General features: G+C 33.3%; 2 protein-coding genes across 2 annotated transcripts in view; both read left to right on the top strand.

The window, feature by feature from the left end:
* Positions 1-25,865, top strand: part of Fife (regulating synaptic membrane exocytosis protein fife) — a 200,828-nt gene that overhangs the window by 23,893 nt on the left and 151,070 nt on the right. The gene's annotated exons all lie outside the window — the stretch shown is intronic.
* LOC143198697 (uncharacterized) lies at positions 25,054-25,599 on the top strand. Its single transcript, XM_076408057.1, has one exon. The coding sequence runs from the start codon at positions 25,054-25,056 to the stop codon at positions 25,597-25,599; it is 546 nt and encodes a 181-aa protein (XP_076264172.1).

Here is a 25,865-nt window from a genome sequence, read left to right as displayed (position 1 = left end):
AGGCTGATAGGTCTGTAGTCAGAAGGTGATGACTTAGCTCCTTTTTGGCGATAACTTCGATGAATGCATGTTTCCATGTGGATGGAAAGTGTTGCAGCCTCAGAAGGGCGTTGATGATATTACTTAGTTCGGCGAGCTGCTTGTAGGGAAGATTTTTGAGTTGGGCTATCAAAATATTATCGAAACCCGGGGCCTTCTTTTTCCGAATCTTGCTGACATTTGCGTGAGTATTTTAGGAGTGACTAGATGGTTTAAAAGATAACTCGGAGGCATTTGAGAACGAACGGAGATGGAATTCCTAATGATATTGTCGTTCTCAGCAGCGTTTATATTTGTAGCAGGAGGGAGGCGTTCCATTTGGGCCTCATAGGTTTTACCGAGGAGCTCGGCCTTTTCGTGGTCGGTGACTGCAAAAGTTCCTGTCTTCTCTGACTTTAGGGGGGTATGACGTTTTGCGCCTTCCCCACGAGGCTTTTAGAGAGTCGCCAGAAAGTTACGGGGCCATCCAGCCTTTGGTCCGCTAGAAATGAGTTCCATTTCTCGGATTGCCAGGCTTTAATGGATTCCTTCACTTCTCGTTTTACTCTGTTAGCCTCCATTTTGTCTGCCGAGTTGATGGTGGTACGAGCTCTACGATAGAGACGATTTTTGAGTCGGATTTGTGACTTGATGCCTTCAGGAATTGGCTCACTTTGAGAGTTTGAAAATGATGGAACTTCGAATGATGAATTCTGATAGGCGGACTGGATGTCTCGAGTTAGCTTCGACACGGCACGCTCGAGTTGGTCGGGTCGATCAATCTTCGGGATTGGATCGGATTCCAAGAGAATTTCCTGATATCTCTTCCAGTCGGTTTTCTTTCTGGCCTTGAAGCGAGGAATTTCGATTGCACAACAATTCCCGAGAGTTAATATAATCGGACGATGGTCCGAATGTAACTCGTCGAGAACTTGTACATCAGAAGGACGATTGATGTTCTGGAGAAGTGCCCCGTTCTCCAATAGCGGGGTGATGGGTATGCTCATCCGGCAGGGCGAGACCAAGCCCTAAGTTTGCACTCAGTGCTGCGATATCGTTGCCTGCTCGATTTGCGCGATCGCAATCCCACATGGGATGGTGAGCGTTGAAGTCTCCACCGATTATTTTTGAGGTTGGTCCGTCGAAGAGCATTTTGAAGGCAGATGAGTCATGCGTGGAGCATTTCCTGTACAGAGAGGTGATCACGATTGCACGATCCTGAGTTTCCGCCTGGATAGAGATGGACTCGATATTTGGTGACGATACAATTGAAGGCAGAAGGTTGTGTTTAATTCCCTTTTTGACTAGGATAGCAGTTCCGCCACCGCGAGTTGGGATACGGTCATTCCTGTAAACTGTATAGTTTGGAAGGGAAAAACGTTGAGAGGGTTTTAGGAGAGTCTCCTGGATAAGTGCTATAGCGATGCCTGAAGACGAAAGAACGAGTTCCAGCTCCACTTTTTTATCGCGTAAGCTGTTGGCGTTCCAGGACATGATTTTAAGCACTTTGGAAGCAGCCATTTTGACGAGTAAACAACTACTGAAAGCTAGCCGGGAAAGGGGGGTTGCCGCTTAGGCGGCTACATTGGGAAAGAATTGTTGGGATTGAAACCTAACAATATATAGTATATACTATATTGTATCTGACTAAATAAACAGAAAATTGCAAAACTGAAATACTGACGTTATTCTTAATGACTATTTCTTTTTAACGATGATGATTTTGTAATTAGGCAGAGTATACATTTAAGAGAGAGCAAAAAGAGAGGAAATAAAGTGGGACTAGAACGAGAAAATATTTAAAGTAATGAAATAAGAGCTAATGTATGTTTTAAAACCATTAAACAAATGTAATAAGTGTAAACGAATAATAAGTGTAATATGACAAAGTAACATAGGAAAAAATCAGTAGTATGCACCTGAAAAACAACTAATATCTAATATGACTTGCGCTTCATGGCACCCACCACCTTTACCCAAGAGTTGAATTCTGTCTAATTGTAATTTAAATAGAATATGTTATCTTTAATTCATAAATTAATCTAAAATTTTTTGTTTGAATTTTTTAAAAATATTCATTCACTACAATATAAAAATTTGAATATGAAGGACTTTTTATTACCATATTTAATTTTAAAATAATAAAACAAAGCGTAACAATATATATATATATATATATAACAATATACGTATACAAATATAACTTACTTATCAATATATTAATATTACAATAAAAAAATTATATATATCAAATTTATACCGGAATGCATTACCAGGTCTCTTCTCTTTAAAAAACCATAAAACGAATTTTTTCTCTGATAAAATTTATAAAAGGAATTCAAATGATTAGATTGTTAAATATTTTTTATAGTTAACTACTTTAATATTTCCAAATTTCCAGCGCCTAAATTATCTTGCATTTCATCTACAACATTCAATAAACTTTTAGTTGCTAGTTGGGCTCATATTTCCGTCCGATCTTAATACAATTGACTTAATTAACTTAATTAATAATTAACGTTCATTCCCTACAAGTGTTTTAATGCATTATATTTCACATTTCCTTCCGTTTTGTGCCAGTTTTATACCATTTGGACAGTGAAAATTTATTTTAATGTTTCCTTGATGTTTTGAATGCCTTTCACCCTTTGATAATCTTAATAAATTCCTGATCGATTACACTTGAATTTGGTAACATTTTTGTTTTTTTACCAAAATAGGAAACCATAGTCTTAATAAATAAAGATTTAGTTGTACTGTTACTTTTACTTTCGCAGGATAAATTATAATAAAATATAGTGATTTTAGACGAATAGAATTGAATGCAATTTACAAAATTAACATAACATTAACAAATTGAATAGCTACATACTTGTATTGAATTTTTTATATATATCTTTATATTACAACTGCTATAAATACTTTTATTTATAATCAAAATATATACACTATAAGAACAAATAAACTATTTAACAAAATTCTCAACTTTAAAAAACACTTTTTATTGCAATTTAAGTATTAACATCTCTCTAGGCTTGAGGAATTAGTAAGTGTTTAGCGAACAAATTTGCAATGCATTGAGGATGGAGAATCAACTCTATAATTCAACGAAAGCTGGAGCATTCGCCCATAATTTAGAATAATTTTTTATGTTAAAGGTAGCTGAGTTTGAACAAAATAAAAGTTGCATTATAAATGCCCGAGAGACTAGATTAATGTGGCATTCCCATTAAAACATGGCAGATTTTCTGAAAATCCTTGAAGTTAATTTGATTTCGAAAGCGAAATCGAAAATCAGCAAAGGAAGAAAAATCTTATTGACCACTTTCACTGCTACCAGCAATAACAAAAGTATTTGAAAAACTCCTATAACCTATTTATAAAACTACTCATAGAGAGAAAAAATGCACACTGCAAGTCAGATTAGTTTCATGAGCAAATATTCCACAAATAACCAGGTATATAGAATCACAGTGATTATTGAAAAAAGCTTACAACAGCAAAATGTTTGCTATTTAGACATACATATAAACTCAATAAAATGTTACTGAAGCAGAACTCTTTAACTCGTATATCTCAGCCAAGATGTTTAGAGTTAGACAAATAATAAAATAAATAAAACTAGGTGTAGCTACCACAAAGCATTGTTTTGGACCCTGTTCTTGATCTATTATATACATGTGTCATACCACAAACAGAAAATATTATTATGGCTACATTTGCTGATGACTGCGATGCTTGCTCTTGGAGACAATAGCGAAGTCCTCTTACTGTTGCAATAATCGCTGGTTCAAATCCTCCTGGGGCATGAATGTACTTTATGTTTGTGATTGTAATTGTAAATGTTTTCATAGGCAACAGTGGAAAATCCAAAGGAGTCCTTTGGATTTGAGAGAGCTTTGGATTTCAGCTGTCATAGAGGAACTTAATATTAATTCGTTATTAACTACTAATTCATACATTATCATTAATTTATTATTAATTAATAAATAAAAAAACTATACAATTTTGAAAAGAAGCATTAGCAATTTATAGATCCAACAAATTAACTTATTTTTTGGTGTATTATTTATTATTTGATGTATTATTTTTTGGTGTGTTGTAGTACTACGCTGTCTTTTGCTTAGTTTCTAAGATATTTTCGAAATATAAAGGAATATTATTTTGTTAATGCGTTATATCCAGGTCCGAAAGTTTTTTGAGTCAATGTGTCATCTACTAAGGTCTCATCTTTCAAATATACCTTTTATATTATTGATTAGCCAGTCACTTTAGTTAAGTACTTCATATATTCAAACAGCATTTTAAACCTCGAAGAAATATAGGGAATATAAATGTAATTGATGTCTGTAGGGTTATCATGTATACTGATTCATTACCGTCATTGCGGGGTTGTAAGGGGAATGCTAAAATTAAGCAAGACTATTAAAAAATGTTTGAAAAATAAAAATGGCTTGCAGGTTAATAGTTTAAATGATAAATATTTCGTATATTTAAGGTATTAGAGCTGTGTATAGATATTGTGTTTCATATTGGAAATATGTAATAATATCTGGAGTATCTTGAGCACACATGGTTTTTGCATGGTGTAAAATATATTTATAATATATACTTAAAATTATATATAGGCTGTTAACTTTATTTCGTTGTAAATAATCTAATGATAATTCAAAATAATTAAGACGTATGCACTAGATGTATGCATTAATATAACTTACATATTAATATATCACGAATTTGAATTGTAACATTACAACGTGTAATTTAGTAAACAACATGAAACCTAATATGAATTAATCAGATGGTGCATCTAATGTATGTTTCGAATGTTACATACTTAAGTTAATGTTTTTTGGAGGTATACATAATTTTATGTACATCACATAATATATAGGTTAAAGTAAAAGAGTGAGTCTTGCACTATTTTCGTTTTTTAGATTTTCGCTAAACAATAAGGTAAACGGAAGTGTAATAAAAATGGAAATTCAAAATCTAATTAGAAAATTAGAGGAATTAAACTAAAGGAATATATTGTATATATAATGTATTTCATACGATAAAATCAGTTTATTCAAAACGACAAAATTAACAAAACAACGTTTGACCTAGATCTTAAATTGTTTTGATATATATTCTATTTGGACTTTTTCTAAATAAAATATAGAAATTTACTTTGAACTTTCCACTAAGTAGAACGAGTTCGCTAGAATAGTTTGATCGAAAATCGATGTCTCTAATAATTAATTTACTATTTATTTATTTACTGTTACATTTCAGGTTGGCTTTTATAATAAGAAAACGATATGTCGACTGACAATCATGAACTGTAATTTTAAACATCTCATATAAGCAACGCATTTGAGATATCTCTGGTTGACAACATGGAATCTAACAAACATTCATATTAAGCTGCATAAACAAACACAATTGTTACACTAATTGATACATTGACTTCTATTTGACCAACTCATATTGTTCTACATAGGTATTTCTATGTAATCAATGAGTATACTTAAATGTTGATGAAATTCGTGGGATGGCTAACTGTTTGTCTTATTACATGATTTTTTAATGTCAACACTACTGATGTGAGCTTAGTCTATCATTTGATAATTTTATCAATTTTTTAATTGGCAATATCTGATTATACCAATATAATGGAAAGCTGTTATCTCAAGTCGCTTTATATTATAAACATAAGTGCTTCAGTTAAAAGTGGTATAAGATAATTATTAATAAAATATTATACTTTTACTACATATTTTTATATTATTTTATTTATTTTTATCTTTTTTTATTTTATTATACGTATTTTACTTTACTAAATATGATCAAAATACAAATTATTTGAAGATGATACTAAATTTTAAGACAATAATAAATAAATTATGATACTAGACAATAAGTCTCGTATGCACTTGCGGCTTACGAATTTGCGAATCGATCTATCTTTTGGTATCTTCACAAAAACTGAAGCGCTGCTCACACAGGTCATGACTCATATGTCCAAACAAGTAGTAATCAGAAAGAACAAGATCTGAATAATACTAGAACTAGTATTAATGCTTCCAAATATATTTTCACTGATTTTGCAACTTGTAGTCGAATGTTGTCATGTTTAAGAATAACATTGTTATGTCTTTGCTTGAATTCTGGTAGTTGTTCGCGCAGTTCTCGGCTTTTTAACGCATCAATTTTAGTCGATAGCGATACCCATTTTTGATTTCATTGGGTTTTAGGAGCTCATAGCATACCACACTAAGGTGAATCTACTTTGATTCTGATGCTGATGCATGACCAGGTAGAGACCATGAACACATACAAAAAAATGAAGCTTGTTCGTGAGGCTTCAGGATGAAGTTTGTTACAAATGTACCCAATAAGATTTAGTACATAGTAACACTATCTCTTATACATCTTTAACATTAAGTTATAGGACTATAATACCTAAGATTATTCTAAATTAACATCATATGCAAAAATTTCGTTACATTGCTTTATCCTATGAAAGAAGCATAAAAACTATAAAAAGTATTCATGGTAACCACATTCCATCAAATATAACTAGCAAATAATAGTTTAGACGCTTTTGGTATGATGAGTAGGTTACAGATATCATAGAGCACTGGAAACCATTAAAACAAAAGCAGTGATATTTATTTTTTAAATTATATTTTAGAGTATCTTTTTTGCCTATTAGCGTTTATGTGGACTGGATAAGCTTATTTACTGATTAGTGACTAATTTAAATCAGATGGCATCTGGTCTTTTCTAGCTTAGTTATAATTTTGCCTCCAGACAATTGCAGTCAAAAACAACGGAAAACATAAATCATTTTCTTGCATTGTCAAGAATAAGCACAACTTGCGAAGCGCTAAGCAAGCTTCTTCCGATTATTCTAGTTGTAGAAGGGCACTCTGTCACCTTGATCACTTTGGCTACAAAGCTGACTGAAAATAATACACCTTACATTGTCATCGATGATGAAAAGCTACTACTTTATGAGATTCGTTTACATAATTAATCTAAGGAAAGATGGAAATAATTTGGGGAATGGATATTATACAAAGTTTTAAAATCCTTCAGAACAGGATCCGATATGAGAAATCCATAGCAACCAGCAAGAAAGGAGGGGCAGAACATAAATGGAAAATAGAGGAATTACTAAATATATTGAGAAAATTGTAGAATGGAAAGCACAGACCAAAGAAAAATGGAGCTCGAAATGTTTTAATGGACAAAAGTCACTTGTAATATTATTGGAAATTTCTATCAGAGTATCGAAAGTAGAATAAACCTCCAAATATTGACAAAAGGGACCACAATATGTATAAAGGGAATTGTTCGACTATATACTGGTATGCAAATTTATGAACAGATAATAAATAAGCGTTTAATGTCAGTAATATATAAGACACTACCATAATCTTACAGCGAATTTCAAAGAGTAAGAAGTTTACAAAACCATGTTCAGTATAGGATAAATAGTAAGAAAGGAATACTACTAAAACATATATACTTAGCATTCATACATTTTGAAAAGCTATGTGACACAGAAGAAAGAGAAATGTTAGGACTCACGTTAGATTAGGACAAAGTGTGGTAAATGTCAAAATGTTAAGAATAATGCAAGAAATATACAGATCCAATACAAATGCAGTTAAAGCTGGAAATATAAGCCCAATATTGATTCTAATGTTTATGGATGTAATAACAAAATCATGCCAGTTCGAAAAAACAAGCCTGCACAATGCTTGTGATGGAAAATCCAGAAGAACTACACATCAAGATTGAAAAAGTAAGAATAAAAGAAATGAGACAATTCAAAAATCTAAATTAGCTCTATCTGAAAATAAATTCAAAGATCGTTTAACTCATTTTCGCAATAACTTTTTATTATAGTCTAATTTTATTATTGACTCATGTTAAAAATGGAGGTTTGATTACACTTTTGTCGATGTAAGGGTTCGGTTCGTCTTACAGAGAAAACATAGAAATATGTTAGTAGCATATTTCAATGTAAGCAAATGCGCAATACTATATTTCATATAAAACGATACGAATATAGGAATTGACATATGAACTTCAAAAATAAGTTTTACCTTAATAACTAGTTTAAAGGGTATATGGTGAGAATGCTCTAAATAAAGGTGCATGTGTGGTGAAAAAAGTCATATTAATATTATTTTATATTACTATTTATATTTAATACATATCTCAAAACTAAACATCATATATACCATTATCAGCAATTTTAAAGTCTAATTGCACAATAGGTCTATATACAAAGACACGAAACATTCTTATGTGAAACAACTTTATCACTTAAGTTGATACTAAAAGCTTCTTAATACTTCCTTGGCCATCATTAATAATCCACTCCGCACATTTCAATTAATTTCAGAAAGACCCGCATTTGCTTCCAGACAAGCGAAGAAAAATCAATAACTGGCAATAAGAAAACAATTAAATTTTGACCTGTTCCGAACTGCTTAAGCAATAAAAATAATGGATTTATTTTTGACGAAAACATCCAGCAATCCTGTTATTCAATTTTTACGAAGAATCGAAAGGAAAAGAAAAATTGACAGAAAGAAAGCAAAACATTATTTTTGTGGCTATATTGTCCCTGACCATATTGTCTGATAGAATTGAATTTATGGATACAGTAAACTCATAATATAATATTTATGTTGGGGGTTAATCCATTAATTATAAAATATGTTTTAAAAATTACGTAAAATTTTAATAAATTTAATAAAGTTCCCTAATGGAATACTGTCATACTCTCTCGTTTTGGTGATTAGAATTAATGTCAAGGGTTCATGCTAACAAATCTACAGTCACCAGTCTTAATGAAGGAGATTTAATGTTACAACAACGATTTTCTATAATATTGTGTGGTAGTAAGGTAATGGAGGCCACTTGATAAATGTACTGTTTGATAAATAATTTTATTTTATGCGCTTTATGATTCAAGACAATTGAAATAAAACCAAACTGAGGTACAACTAAATCTCCTAAATGGTTTTAAAAATGTCTACCAAAGCAAATTGTAGAATTCTCGATAGTTCTGGGCGAAAAATAGACTGAAGTGATTTTCAGAAGCTATACTTGAGGCAGGTTTTACATTATTAAGTTCGACCAACTAGTCAGATAGGGAAAGGTCCAAGCTATAGGGTAGATGCATTTAAAATTTTCAGTCAGTATTTCTAACTAAAATGTGTGTGGTCTAACGTTGTTGTAATGGAAGACAAAACTTCTCCTATGACTAAATTTGGGTAGTTTTTTGTCATTTACTTCAGTCCCTTTTGTTGTTGATAGCAGATAATAGATATAATAAATAATATGGGTTTGGTAAGGTTTTTTAAGATCCACCATCAGATGCTAACTGATGGTGGATCCTTTCCAATATTACCAGACACATCTCGTTAAATGGTGCCAATGCAAGCTTTGCAGCCGTTTATGAAATTTTTCAAGACATTCACTATGATCATTTTAGCACATAGCGGACATTCACTATGATCATTTTAGCACATAGCGGTTGCACGCGATTCTCTTTTCATTGTCCACAATCATTCTATTCAAAAATCCATTCCGATTGACAAATGGAAACTCGTAAATTTGTACTTATCAATTCAAATATCGATTATATTTTGGTATCGAATTTTATGTAAATTGTCGAAAACTGTTTAATGGCCGATGTTTAGTTATGTAGGAATGTCGCGAGTTGAAGTATGTTGGTACAAGTCGATATGTTTAAAACTTTGAATCCTTATAAATACAGAATATTTTTTGATGAGTCAAGATATTGGAAACATATGCAAATGACCGTCTTGAATGACGTTATCGTTATCAAGAGAATTAATTTAAAAAAATTTTTAGGGACTTAATAATAAAGGATATAAATATCGTCCAAATTAAACCAAAAATTCCGTATAATTGGTCATTTATATTTTATACTGTGTTTAGATTAGTGTAATCTATTATATTTTGTGCTTGCGTTTCTTTTTTTCGGAAATTTCCAAACAGAACGTGTCTCAAAAATAGTTAACATAATAAGAATCCAGGATTTATAATAGATACCAATAATAAAAAATGTACCTAAAAATGTTTTTGTTGCCTCTTACACAATAATTTCAGGCGACTAAAGGTTTGACATTAATCAGTTTCTTTTTACAGTTAAAATTATCACTGGAATAATTACTAATATGAATTTTAGCAATATTTAATGAAAAACTGTTTCTAATTAATCAGCCATTGAGAAAATTTTAAGTACATCTTATAAATAATAATAAGTTCCTCTGAATCGAAGCAATCAAAAAATGTTGCAATTCTGGAACTACCTAATATATACTGTCTCTACCGTCATACAGTTGAATCTGTTCAGTTTTATAATAAAGGTAAATCGACAAAATTATAATTTTCTGTACACACAAATATTGGTAAAACTTTATTTGTTTTTTAAAAAAAATTCTAATCAAAGGTAATTTCAGAATTATCTGCTATTCCCTGGAAGGTTGTTTTTCTTTTTCAAATATAAATTAATTTAAAAATGGACAGATGATGATAACATTTTCTCGGATGTATAAAGCGGACTTATGTTTGCATACTTGACAGTCTTTGTTGTACTTCCAATAAAACAGAAAAAAAACACACGTCACTCCTTATGTTAGATTTAAGTCATGATAGGCCCTATAGAGGGCTATTGGTACCAGCAAGTGTAGTACTATCTCGTTTTTAAGATTACCAGGATGTTTGGATCAACTATGAGGATGAAGGATTGTGCCCACCCAATGTATTCTAAATCTGATATGTCTCATCATCATTCATCATCATTCATTGTGACTATATCATAAAAGATTGCATTGATTAGTGTACTTGTGTTGGTGTTAGTGTATTTTAATAGAATATTATGAGCTGTTGATGGATGAATCAAACTAAACTAAATGAAACAGACCTGGAATGTATCAAGATGAAACTGCAAATTGGAACTATTCCTTTTTCCAAGATAAATGTAATTTGATTTCTGTATATCGTGGCGGGCGTTCTACAAAGACCAAAATAACTCAGTCCCAAAGCCCCATTTTCCCGAAAAAAAAATCCTATTAGCCATAAAATCGTGAAGGTTTTTCAAGCGAGGAAGGCGGACGAAACTTAAATAAACGTCTTACACTTACTCCTACACATTTCCTTTTTTTCCTATTCCAAGCCTCAGCAACAGGCAGTTTTCCTTTGCGTTTTTCCCATCTAAACCTCAATATTTATATATATTTTTTCCTTTTACGAAAGGAAGTGTAATAGCTAATACATATACATATATACATACATACATTCATGTATTTCCAATTACCTACTATATATAGTATACATTATATCAGCCTTAATCTGTAAAATTTTTCGAATTACAAATAAATGTTAATACTAATTCTAGACAACAATAATTTCATAATATTAAATATTAACAAATGACTTCAACAAGTATTAGCTGCTTTGAGAGAATCTTAGGGTATTGTATGTTACAGTCACAGATCCATTCTATATTAGGCAGTTAATCAAATAGTTATTAGATGTGTTTCAGTTATTTGTTTTTTATTGTGAATATAATTTTATTTCACTTCTCTTAATATTAGATAATCACCTTATTAGATATTCTATGTTAGATTAATGCGTAGATAAGTTTTGAGGTAATTGTTACTTTCAGGTTATTATTCAATACATTAGAGCAGTAACGCCTGGAAAATAAAATTATTGAAAAAAATTCGTAGTTGCAATAATTTTCTATTTCCATCATATACTAGATCTGCTAGATACGCCGATAGATGGATGAATATATTTTTTGCCACTCTGGTTTTCAATTCATAAGGTATCAATTTCCTTCCTCTTTTATCATCTCTAGTATTGATACTCTACTCTTAATAAATTTTATAATTCTCATAGTAGTCTAGATGATCTCATATTAGGTAACTCCTTCAATTTATAATAAATAAGCTTTTTGTAAATAATAATCATAGGCTTTTACCAAAGGAAATAAGTTTTTAAAGGGATATATTGTGACAGAAAACAACAAATATAAGACAATTTACATTTTAAATGATTTTGAATTTCATTTTAGAAGAATATATTACTTTAAACAATACAATTGTAATACAAAATTATTTTTTACCTTCATCTAATTCTCTATTTCTTCTGTTCTGAGTTGGCTAGTGAGCTTGTTTGATCTACTCATTCTACATGTTATTATGAATACCACTAGCTTAAATAATGTCTGTCGAACATATTTTGAAAAGTATTTAACTTCTTTAAACTTCCAGAAAACTGAAATGCGCAAAACACAAACATTGAAAAACATTTTAATAAATTATTAATTTTTCTTGAACATGAACATAATACATCTGGTCAACTAAGGTCAAGAAGCTGATTAAAGAAACAATTGATATTTAAACCTGCGTCTTAATTCAATCTGGGTGCTCTGTGTTCTATTACAAAAAGATATATTCCGTAAACGGATCGTATACGATCACAGAATAACCGAATTCCTCCTTTGTGTTAGACCAATACGTGGGTTGCTCAAAATAGTTTAGATGGGGGTGGATCGACCTACGAACCATATTCAACAGAAACTTTTGATCTAAATTTAACATTAAATCAGTTTATATCCATCCGTTTAATTTTGGGGATTGAGCATTGTTTAATAATGAATTAGAGCGTGAGATTTAGTCACACAGATATATTTTTCTCCATTAAACAGGTAACCGTTTAATTGGTTAGATATTGATTAAGCAATTTAATAACATTATTGATAAAGAAGTTTTTATGTTTTTGATTGTTTTTCATATATATATATATATATATATATATATATATATATATATATATTATTTTTTTTTCTTTGAAAAATAATACATCAAAGAATATGTTATTTTTATATGTTATTCATCGGTATAAAAGTAACATGCTTTTATATGTGTTTGTATTCTATGTGTATTTTTACAAGAAATTACTTTTTTTGACCCTCTGGAATAGGGGAAATGAAAAATATCTGGATATTGTTGAAAAAATGTATTTGAAAACGTAAAGTGATAAGAAATGAATGCGTAGGTAAACAATCTTGGAAAGTGCAAAAGGTCTGTAAACATCTTGTTTAGACTATCAGTTAAGAGAACATTCTATATGGGTGTTTTAATAAAGACTGGTTGATGTTGAAATGGAATTATGATTTTTTTATCTGAAGGGCATATATAAATATACATACAAATTTCAGCGACTCTTCCGCATAGACCCGGTTGTATTTGGGAATGGTGTTGGAACACTTTGACTTCAAGCGCATCGATTGCATCTTATCGTATTCATGTAATACTATTCACTAATCTGCTAATCTAGAACTTTCTTCAAGAAAAGTTTATGCGAAATGTCCATTGTGACTTCCGTTGCGTCTTCTATCTTCCTGGAGTTACATGTACTGTAGATCCATATCCATCAACTTAGGTTACCAGTTAAATCGATAATATATTTATTTGTTATATTTTGCAGTCTCCTTTTTACCAACTGGTGTTTATGAAGACTGTACTTACTACATAACATTGGCAGGGAACTATAGCCTATGGTCTCTATATACTATGGTATTCTTCAGCCTGTTTTTGTCCTCTCGTAGCTGATTTTACACTTTTGCCTATAGATTATTACAGCTATATAAGACACACAAAGTGCACCCATGCACTGGATACATACACAATAGACAAAACAAATGAGACTTATCCTAAATGTTTATAAGATGTAATTAAGGATAGTTAAAATAGTACTTTAAACTAAACCTGTTTTTCGCGTCTTGTAACATTTAATATTATTTCTTTAAATTTATTTTGTCTTGGAACAAAACTTGATAGGAGATTCTACTGAGGCATAATTAAATTAGAGAACCTCATAGCATCGATAGACTTCAGAATATTTAATTATAATACAACATTATTAAAATAATGATTAAATATGATGTGTACCAAATTAATACTAAACATATTACTCCTTCGGGCTTCGTTGGCGCAGTGGTATAGGCGACAGGACGGTCCTCTGACCGTTGCAAGAGTCGCGGGTTCGAATCAGTCCACTGTTGAATTCGAACGAATTCGGTAGGCTTAATGCCGAGGACCGTATTTCGGGGCCCATGTTAAACTTTAGTTCCAGTCCAGATAAATATACATTAAGATATATATATATATATATATATATATATATATATATATATATATACATATGTATAATATATCAACAGATTTTGCTATCGCTGGAAATTATGAGGAATATGATGGCGAAAATCAAGGTGCATAAAGAAAACAAAATAGAGTTATGCGCTGCTTATACAGCAAATTATTTCGTGGCACCAGGAAAAAATTCTAATAATGAACTAGTTAAATATGCAACGTAATACTCTTATCGCCATACCAGCGCAGCTGGAAAATATGCGGGCATTCTTAGTGAGAAATCCTTCGTGAATATTTAAGGCGGTGTTCTGCTACTCCACCTTCTCCAATCCACGCTGAATAATTGAAAAGGTCTGTCGATGGTTTCCGCTCTAGTAGTTTCCCCCTTCGTTCATTTTATTGGCAACGAGCAAACGGGACGAAATGATAAATACAATTTGCTTGAGTGGTTGTAAAAAAGCCAAAAATTATTGCGCTATTGACTTAATGATCTCCCAGATCCAAATTTTTTAAATTAGGTTTTATCATTTTATTATATCTTTGGAGTATTTTGGAAAAATAATGTTATAATAACGTTTTAATCTATTATTATAATAGTTAATAGAAGTTAATTTTTTAATATTTTTTTGTTTACAATATAATTCTGAATAATGTAATAGAGATATTTAAAAACAACTAATATATCATATTTGTTAGATTCTTTAGTCTTATTTTTACGGCCTAACGTGAACTCTGGTAAATTGCTGTTTTTGTTATTAAGCCCACAAATCAGCGGGTGGGCAGCTAGGTATCATCCCAGAAGACATCCGGTCTTACCAAGACGGGTTACTGGCGTGACTGGGATGATTGTTGTTGTCGGCGTTTGCACTCTTGTCTTCTGAAAAACCACAACTATAAACAGTAAACATGAATTTCCCAGCAGGATTCGAACTCGCTATTATTGCAAAAACAGGCAGACCCTCCGGTAGCAACGACCATTACGCCAACCAAGCCGGCGGTAAAATATTTAGTGTTAAAGTTATTTAGAGATCACAGTAAATTAATAATGAGATTTCTTAATAGACAGTAGAAATAAATAGCTTTTAGAGTATCCCGAAAAAGCTTTTTTTCACGATGTGTCGCTATGGAAAACTTAAAGCACTCTATTTAGTTCTTGTTTACGTCAGGGACGCTATAAGCTTTTGAATTTTATTCTGGAATCGCAAAGTGGAAACGTATGTACGTCTAAAGCCGTATAGGTCTAACAACTTTAAATTATATTTTAGTGAATAAGTTAAAATTCTAAGTATTTTAATATATGTAGACTAATTGTGAATTTGTGATATCAGTTTTTCTTTTCATTTCCAAGTATTTTTCAGTAGGCTGGCACATGTTATATAGAGGGTATTTCTATTTAATTCTATTTTGCTATGAACTAATATTAAGTTTTTTGTTATATTCTGCAGTCTCCTTTTAATAGGACTTGGCATTGACTAATGTAGTTTAGTGATCACATTTATTTCTATTAATTTGTTAATAATTTACAGACTTTTAGAACATACGTAGTCTTGCCCACTTTTCATACTGTAACACACTTTCTGAAAGAGTACGAAACAATCAGATCTATTATATTAGGTACTCTAGTCACTTGTTTATTTTTTGAAATTAAAATGCGTAAATATGAAAAGAACTAAATCGCTATGTTTTCACCTAAAAAGTGCTTTATTTTTTAATGCATATTTGATCAGAATTTTACATGTTTTACTGATAGAAACATAAATTGGAATTTTCTCTTGGTTATTGCAGGTTTTTTCAGGTTTCAAATGCCAACATTATTTAGATGTTAAATATATTTATTTAGTTTTATTTAATGTTTTTTTTTTAATTTTAATGTAATAAGGGTTTTAGTAAATATAAAAGCGAATTATAATTTTAGAAATAAAACAAAGTATATTTAATAATACATATTTTAATACAAAAATACAAGGGAAACAAGAAACCCATGTTGTTAGGTAATAACGGATTTGCATGATTATAATTTTTATTTTGTTACAAATATCCATTTTAATGTTGCCAACTATAATATTTATATAAATAAGAGAAAGGGTAAAAATATTTAAATAATCGTAAAAAGATTAATAGAAACTGGTGGTAGAGCAACCTTTATTTTTAGTTTATAATCGGCAAGAATGAAATATTATTTCAAGTAACAATGATTGGCATTCTAAGTTGATCAATTTGATATTGTCAGATCAGTAATTTCAAGAAATCGGTTCATCTCAAATAATTATTATTAATAATTATACGCAGCATCATATGTAAACAATTAAATAAAGCTTTTAGGATCAACTGTCATTTGGTAGTCTTAATCTTGATTAGATATGGTTCATCAGTTAGTAGTAGTAGTATTTACCTTATCGGTAAGTATTAGTTTTATTAGTGATAGAAGCCATAATCGGAATATTGTCGCCGCAATAGCGGTTAATATTTGTGGAAATTTATTTGCTTAATTTTTTAAAGAAATTGTTTCTTATATTTTTATATCTTGTTTATCTGTTTGCGATGTCTTCTGTAAAATAATTATGATCCATTCTCTTCTCGTAAATTTCAACCAAATTCTCATGTCTATTCTGAACAATTACATACGTATCTATGTACACAAATCTTACAGTCATTGTCAATTTCGCTATCAGAATCACTGTTCATAATCGAGTTTGTAATTTAATTTTTAATTTTTAATCTATCAAAAAATACGATTCCATCATTTGTCTAGTTCTTTTTGTGTGTATCCGATGGAATTAGTCCAAACTGAAGGTGTTTTTGTAGACAACGCTTTTTTCTACAAGTCGAAATAGTTCCTCATTGTCTGGATCAGCATGTTAATTATAATAATTCTTTGTAATAGGAATGAAGGCGTAATTCACTGTGACAATTCTTCTGCCATCTGATCTACTGTGTACATTTTTAAAGGCTTTTTTCTGAAAAATGTATATTATATAAAACACAAACATTTTATTTATATTTACCAAGTGATATTTTGAAATAGTTATCTCTCAGAGAGCTGCATATTTCAGATTTTTTTTTGAAAATACTTCCCAGTTTAATAGTTTTCTCTGAAACAATTGTATTAAATTATGATTATAAAGAGAATACAATATCGAAAAAAAAACTACTTTTTTCCATACATTTTATACATAAATGTTTGATTTGTAATATATAATTATTATTACTAATGCTTTATAAAACTTCGCAGCCAATTTTGTGTATGTATTTCTTTTTAACCAGACTAAAATGAAAAGAAAAGATCTAATTTTGAAACGAATTTAGTGCAAGGGTAATGTGTTTAAAATATTGAAACTACATTTTAGATAAAGAATATATATATATATATATATATATATATATATATATATATGTATGTATATATATGTAATATAATATAAATATGCATGTATAGAAATTGTTCGAATATCCATTTAGTTTAGTATTTTGTTATGAATTCTCAACCGAATATAACACCACATTCATATTACATGCGTGGTATCTAATTCTGGTATAGATCAGATAGTTGACGAGCTTTATTTGAGAGAGAGCTGCCACGTAATTGCTTTACCGGTTACGAAACGATCCCTTTCATATTGGCCTAGTTGTGGCATTAATAATTCATCAAAACCCACTTTGGTGTTTGCTATTTAGGATTAAGGGCACCAGTAGATTTTACGTTTCTTTTGGTGAAGGCAATGCAAACAGAACAGGACACTAAGGTGAAAATAGCAATGTTTATAAAGGACGTCTCTTTAAGGTTAATTAAAAAAATTTTACGTGTAATTAGGGTGCGATAATTTTTTTATATTAGAAATATCTGTATTTTTTACAGATCTAGATTATACGAATGGATAATTTTGACAAATAGTAGAAGTCATGTCTTATTAATACGACAGATACAGCTTAATACAGCAGCAGAGCTTCTCATTTAAAAGTTGATTCATGGGTAGTCATGGTGTCTACACCATGTGTTGACTGTTTGAAGAGTTTAAAAGAAAGTATAGTTAATATGTATGTATATTCAATAAAACAGTGAACTCACGTCATTAAAATTTATGTTGTCAAAACGTCGCTCTGTGTATTGCACAAAATTCTAATGCAAATAAAGCAATGAACAGAAAATGTTATCAAATATAATTTACTTTACTATTATTGTATATAAAATTCATATGTTATTGAAGGAAATTAGAGTTAAGTATACAGCCCAGTTTGTAGGTTAGTGTTGTTTTATTATATTTACATTAAATTACTTTCTTCACCATCTATAAGGTTTTCAGATATAGACAGATATAGATATAGAGATATTACTAATCCACCTAATTACCAATTACATATTTAATTAATGTATTTTACTTTCATTAAAGTATAATTTATCTTTTTGCGTTTTGTTCTTATTTATTTCGTTGCTGTGTTTCCTTGTTAAGTCATTTTGACATCATAATATTTCTCCTTAGTTTCTTATGTCATTACTTGTACATATTTTTCTTGATAAAATTAGATTTAAGCGTTGCATTCTTTCTAACGCGTTTCTCATATCAGTAAAACAGTATTTATTCTCTCCTTATACATTCTAATCAAATGATAATCTGAAAAATTACATACATCTATGGACCTAAAACTTTATTACTCTTTTCTATTCTATATTGATATAAAAATCTATATTGATAAATAAATTTAATTATGTCTAAAGCACAGTTAACATAATCGAGGCAAATAACGCTGTTGATAACATTTGAGGTTAGGCCTCATTTGTTTTGTTTATTGTGTTTATGAGTCCCCAATAGTTTCCTTCTTTTTCCAGTTACTAAATGGTATGGAAAATTTTAGTTAATATTATATGATTTATTTTGTCGTAAAATGTGCATAAAGTCAGTGTACATATCTACAGGATTCAATTGGCAAGCAAATAGAGGAGAATAGGTTTCTAACTGAACTCACTGAACACTCACTGTTGTTCACTACTGAACGATCATATTTCCTCAAAATACAAAGAAAAATGTTAATAAAACTCAAGATCATATCAAGCATCAATCAAATCCCATTATGATTCGAATATTAAAAGCCAATATTAAATATTTGGGTTCTTGTATATCAAAACAGATCTTATCTAACAAAGCCATGCTTCACCAGGTTTAGGGTAACTGATACATATTTGATTGAACAATGTGATTTTATAAAGTTTATGTGTGTTATGTCCAATAGAAGTTTCAAAGATTTTTAACTAAACTTACGTACAGGCAATGTATGAACACACATCTTGTCATTGAAGTCAAGAAAAGTAAAATAAACTAGTAGAGATCTAGTCGCTAAATACAGAATTTGTAAAGTACTTGATGAAGTATTGCAGTTACACATGCTTATAAGTTTGTAAGTCTTTTATTAAAATAAATTGCAAAATTATAATTTGGACATTTTACTTATCCGAATAGTAGTGGGTAGTCGCGCTGGCCTCGCTCGACCGTTAGTCTTTGACTGCGCAGCATTTCCGGGACGCAAGCAACGACTACTGACACGAAAAACATTGGTCTAAAGAGACTCAGGAGAGAGAACGAGTTAATGAATAAACAAACGCAGAATGATTATGATAGATATTTTGTGATATCTACAGAAAATAATCCGTTGGCGGGCCTTTCGCCATTTGTGATACACAGAGTTCTTTTCAGCGGTGGGAGATTTATAGTCAACTAAGATACTGAGAAATGGAACAATACTGGTAGTAGTGGCAAACCCTGTATGGTCGGAAAAATATTGAAGCTAAGAAAGATTCATAATGTAGAAGTGACAGTAGTCCCACATGCGACGCTAAAATTTTGTAAGGGAGTAATATCTAGCAGAGAATTGTCTGTGTGCACGGAGGAGGAGATCCCTGAGAACCTGACACCGCAGTTGGTCACATCTGTTAAGAGAATCACCACGAGGAAAGATGGAGAAACTATTGCAACCAATAGCTTTATACTGATTTTCAGAAAGGAACATATCCCTTGAAAGGATCAAGGCAGGATAACTTAGCCTGAAAGTAAGGCAATACATCCCGAACCCCATGAGGTGTTGCCAGTGCCAAAGGTTTGGGCATGTATCCATGAATTCTACCTATGCGCCCGCCTGCCCATACTGTGGAAAGAATAAACATGGAGAGGCTCAATGCTTTACACCACCTCATTGTGTCAACTGTGGCAAGGAGCACTCACCAAGATACAGGAGATGCCTTGTATACAAAGAAGAATTACTAGTCCAAAAAGTGAAAACCGAAGAAAACATATCATACTTCATGGCTAGAAATATAGCTAGATAGAAATTTGGTAATACCCAAACGAATTATGTTAAAGCTGTCAAAAAGAGCTATGTTACCATGTCGGGAAACAGAGAAGAAAATTAAATTAGTAGCATCCACCTCTACTCGGGAGACTATTTCGATTAGAAAGAAAACAACCACAGAAAATTTCGCGACACATCCCGTGGGGCGATGGCCTCTGCACCTTCACACCTAAGGTCCTCACCATCCCGAATTGCTTCGGGCGGGGAGGATCGATCCCTTCCCCGTCCTCCTCCTATTCCCCATTCCTATTCGCCCCAATCCACGTCCCAGCAAAGGGGACACGTCTCCTCCACTTTTCCTACTAGGGGAAAGAAAAGTCGTAACTCGACGTCTGGCTCATCGCGTGGATCGTCACCACCAAACAAATGGAACAATAAAGGTCACTCTAATAACCGCACTAGTAGAAGCTCCAAAAATAAATCTAGTAGCGACATGGATATAGAGGAATCAGCATAACGTACACAATGACCATCACAATACAATGGAGCCTCAACGGACTTAAAAGAAAGCAAGAAGAGCTTCGAGTCATCATAGGATTATACAAACTATCAACCGTGATCTTGCAGGAAACTAATTTATCTCCTGAAGACTGATTCCAGGTGCGAGGTTGCAATATCACAAGAAAGCTATTTTAATCCGCACAGAAATGCACGAAGAAAAGCTTAACATTATAACAGATCTTGAAGCAGTGGTTGTCAGAGCATATTTATTTGGCAGAAATGTTTTACTGTGTAATGTATGTTTCCCTCCACGAGCATTGAAAGAACTAGTATAAAAGTTCTCTTTTCACAACTTCCAGATCCCTAAATCATCATGGGGGATCTCAATGCTCATGCGCCTGAGTGGGGCTCGCCTAAATACAATCAAAAGGGTAGATGGATTATTGAGATTGATGGATCGCCTACATTTGTATCTGCCTTGTCAGGCACTTTATCACACCTGGACCTGAGCCTGTGCTCTTCCTCAATGGTTGGACAAGCAAGCTGAACAACTATAGCTGATATGCATGACAGCGAGCACTTTCCCACTCTGGTTGAATTCACTGACTATCCTGGCATATCACCTACAGCGATTGGACTTAATATTAGAGGCATTGATTGGAGCAATACAGGTCGCTGATTGAAACCACACCAATCACTGAAAATATAGACAGAGTTGTAAAAGAATTCACCGACTCCATTATCAGTGCAGCCAGAAGTTTCACTCCCATCAACGCCACAAAAATAAACAAATTACCTGTACCTTTTTTTTTGTTCTGGCCTAAAAACCAGGCGGTGGAATGCATGACGTATACCTGGTCGCGGAGACTTGCCCTGGAGTGACAAGTTGGACCGGGTTATGTGGGACTGCCTCTGGGCTTACCAATACACTAAACCGAAACGGCCTCACAGTTGACCCCCGTGGATCGTTAATGCTACTGCATTAAATTTGGGGATATGGTACCCGCTGATCGGGCAGCCGTTATTGGGCACGAGGGCCTATTCTATTGATTCGCCAACCTGAGTTAACACACAACTGGATACTGTTGTATGGGGGCAAAAGTTATGACTGTAGCGACGGATGAGGTCGTTTCAGCCTGGAAAAGGGGGGAGCTTGGCGGTGACGCGGTGCTAAGCTCCCAGCATGTCGACCAGCTCGCGAACAAACGCGTTTTCAGAAGGATTTGAGCTGAGTTGTTGTTTGTGAAATGATTGAGATATGAAGTGCTTGATTTCTGGAGTGCCAGTTTCCCTATGAATTTGATTATTTGTGATAAACCATGGAGCGTTTAATATTCTCCTGAGGAGCTTATTTTGGAAAACTTGAAGCTATTTGATCTGGTTGGGTGTAACAAACTTGAAGTAGACATTAGATCCGTAGAGTAGTACGGACCGAATTAACATCTTGTAAAATAAGCATTTGATGGAGATGGGAAGTCCGCTAGAAGGGCAGATCAGAGAAGATAGCAGGTTTGCTATCCCCGAACTTTTTTGGATTGCTTTCTGGATTTGGGAATGCCAACCGAACCGCCGGTCGAAGTGAAGACCTAGGTACGTGACGTTATCAAGCTATGGAATTATTGCGGTGTCGATTTTAAGTTGCGAGACGCGCAGTGCGTAACGCTTCTTATGGAAAATGATGGCCTGGGTTTTCAGGAGGTTGATTTGCAACATCCAGAATTTGAACCACTTAACCGCATAATCGAGCTGCTTCTGTAAACGTTCATGAATTGTAACTTCGAACCTGGCGGCCGTGAAGAAAGCAGTGTCGTCAGCGTAAAACGCGACGTCAATGTGCTCTTTTCTCGGCAGATCTGAAATAAAGAGGTTAAATAAGGCTGGGGCCAGCGGGGAACCTTGAGGTACGCCAGCATCGATTTGTTTATGACTAGAAAGTGATTCCCTGATCTTGACCTGGAAAGATCTGTCCGAGAGATAGGACTTGATGAGAGCGGTTAGGTCTTCTGGGAGGCCTAACCGCACGCACTTTGCGATCAATCCGTCGTGCCAGACCTTGTCGAAGGCTTTGGTTAGGTCCAGAAGAACTGCTCCAAGCTTTTTACGTTGGTCAAGGGCGTGATGGGTGTGTCCATCAGGCTACCCAGACGGGCAGCCTGATGGACGGATGAGTAGTGAGCGCGAAAGCCGAATTGTTCATCTGGAATTACCTGTACCATGGTGGAACGAAGACTGCGCTGGGGTGATAAAGGATAGGAAAAGGGCCCTTAAGAGATTCAAATTAAACCCAACGTCTGAACTTTTCCAAAACCTTAAAAAATTAAAAGCAATAGCGAGAAGAGCTATTCGGCAAGTAAGGTTAAGCTCTTGGAGAAAATTTACTAGTAACCTTACCCCGCAAACCTAATCCCATGCCATATGGAGGAAAATAAGCATACTGAAAGGCACCCTATATTCCAAAATACCAGCAATGGTTGACGGAAGTCGATGTATTGAGGGCGCCTGTGAGATGACAGAAATGTTCGCAGCACACTATCACTCCATATTAAACAAACATAAGGAGAAAAAAATTAACAGCAATTATGGGGCAATAATGCACATGATTTTTTGGACACTCCATTCACAATGGAAGAGCTTAATAAGGCCATGAGCAGGGGCAGGAACACATCTTCCGGAGAGGACGACACTAGTTTCCCATTAATCAAAAATCTAACCCAATCGCAACTCTCCCATTTGCTTAATATCTACAAAGAAGTTTGGATGAAGGGACATATGCCTTTGTCATAGAAGCAGTTGCTGTTGGTCCCTATATATAAGCCAGGTAAACCATGGCATTCAGTATCACCTATGTAAAGTAGTTGAGCGCATGGTCTGCCATAGGGTGATATATTTAATTGAAAACAAAAAGTGTTAAATAATCGTCAGAAGGGCTTCAAAAGAGGATACTCTACACTTGATCACTTGATTGGGTTTTAGGAGTACCTTTGCGAAGCCTTTAACTCGGGACAACACGTGACCGTGGTTTTTCTTGACTTAGAAAAGGCCTTTGACACCATCAATATTAATAGCATCCTGAAACAACCATAGAACTGGGAAATAGAGGGCAGAATGCTCGGTTTCATTACCTCCTTCTTGGCTAACAGAAGCTTCCGGGTCAGGGTTAATGGAGTAATATTATCAACATATCATCAAGCTAACGGTGTACCTCAGGGCTCTTGTATCAGCCCATTACTATCCATTATTGCCATGAACTCCATTAACGAAGTCATTCCTAATTACATCAATGCCCGAATCTATGTGGATGACGTGGTTATTTACCACAAACATTCAGATCATAAGCATAGCCAATTCCTATTAGAGAACTGCCTCGATGAATTGCCTACGTGGGCCGGACGGAATGGATTGAAGTTCTCAGCTGAAAAGTCTGTGAGTGTTTATTTCTGTAGACGGAGGAGCTGCTCACGAATAGCTACAGTAATGATGTAGGGTAAAAAGCTGATAAATAAACCAGAACACAAATTCCTTGGATTGACGTTTGGTCATAGGCTAAACTGGCTCCCACACATAAATCATATCAAGGATAAGTGCTTGGCAGACATACGCCTACTGAAGACCCTCTCCAGTATTAATTGGGGAGCACATAGAACATAATTAAGCAATATATATCAGGCGCTGATTAGAAGCAAATTAGACTATGGAAGCCAATGCTACATTACCGCACCATATACGTTCATACGTATACCATACACCCATCATACGTGAAGAAACTGGATTCCATCCAAAACGCTGCTATGAGATCATACTGGGAGCATTCCGCACTAGATTAGTTGAAAGATTAAAATGCGAGGCAGAGATTCCATCACTCGAGTCACGGCGAGAGCTCCTACTACTAAATTATGCAAGTTTATTCAAATTCCATCCAGAATTGAACCAGTTCACTACCTTTTTCCCACGGAAAACATACTAGATAACAGAAATATAATAAGAATAAATAGAAAACGAAAATATAAAGGAAAGGCACATAAGACCTTCATCAGTCTTCCAGAGGATATGCAATCGAATGATTATTACAATACCAGAAGCGAACAGTAGAATCACTACTATACCACCATGGCAGTTGTCAAAAATATACACAGACTTCTCTATGAAGGCTCTGAATAAGGAAACAACTAGTCCTCCTATAATAAAAAGGCTTTTTCGACAGATAATTGAAGATAATTATTCGAATCATGTTATCATCTACACAGATGGTTCAAAACGAGAAAACTTTGTGGGTGCCGCTTACACGTCTAGCCTACTTGAGAGACACTTTTGGCTTCCATCACTAACTACCATTTTCTTCGCGGAACTGCTGGCTATTTATATGGCCCTATCTGCCTTGGAAGAATCATCTATTAACGGATCGATATTAATAGTGTCGGATTCTATGAGTTACCTAGAGAGCCTAAGATCGGTAAGGACAGTCCACCCGCTAATCACATGCATTAGAGAGCTACAGACAAAGCTACAATATAGGGGAGCAAAAACCACGTACCTTTGGGTCCCCTCTCATAAGGGAATACCCGGCGATGAAAGAGCCGACCACCTGGCAAGTAGGGAAGAGTAGTCAATCAAACTAAATAAACTATTTAGCAAAACAGATGCCAAAACTTATATGAAGAACCTCTATAGGCAGTTAATCCAACTAGATTGGGATCTTCTCGCAAAAAACAACAAATTATGGGATATTAAGAAAATATTTTATATCCATCAATTATAATAACATCAGTAGATATAAGTCAAGTATTCTCGCACGAAGTATTCGAGCCCTATTCGTAGGGCACTGTAAACTAACTTGTAAATATTTGTTGAAGGGGCGAAGCCCACCCTTGT

Source organism: Rhynchophorus ferrugineus, unplaced genomic scaffold (genome assembly GCF_030347505.1).
Source record: "Rhynchophorus ferrugineus isolate W39M unplaced genomic scaffold, kcgeb_rfMv2 rfM6, whole genome shotgun sequence".
Lineage (NCBI taxonomy): Eukaryota > Metazoa > Arthropoda > Insecta > Coleoptera > Curculionidae > Rhynchophorus > Rhynchophorus ferrugineus.
The sequence above is the reverse complement of the archived record's forward strand: the minus strand, read 5'-3'. Positions and strand labels throughout refer to the sequence as shown.

Bases quoted from the DNA above. Each gene is read 5' to 3' on its own strand.
- LOC143198697 (XM_076408057.1), top strand. From the start codon at position 25,054: ATGATTATTACAATACCAGAAGCGAACAGTAGAATCACTACTATACCA.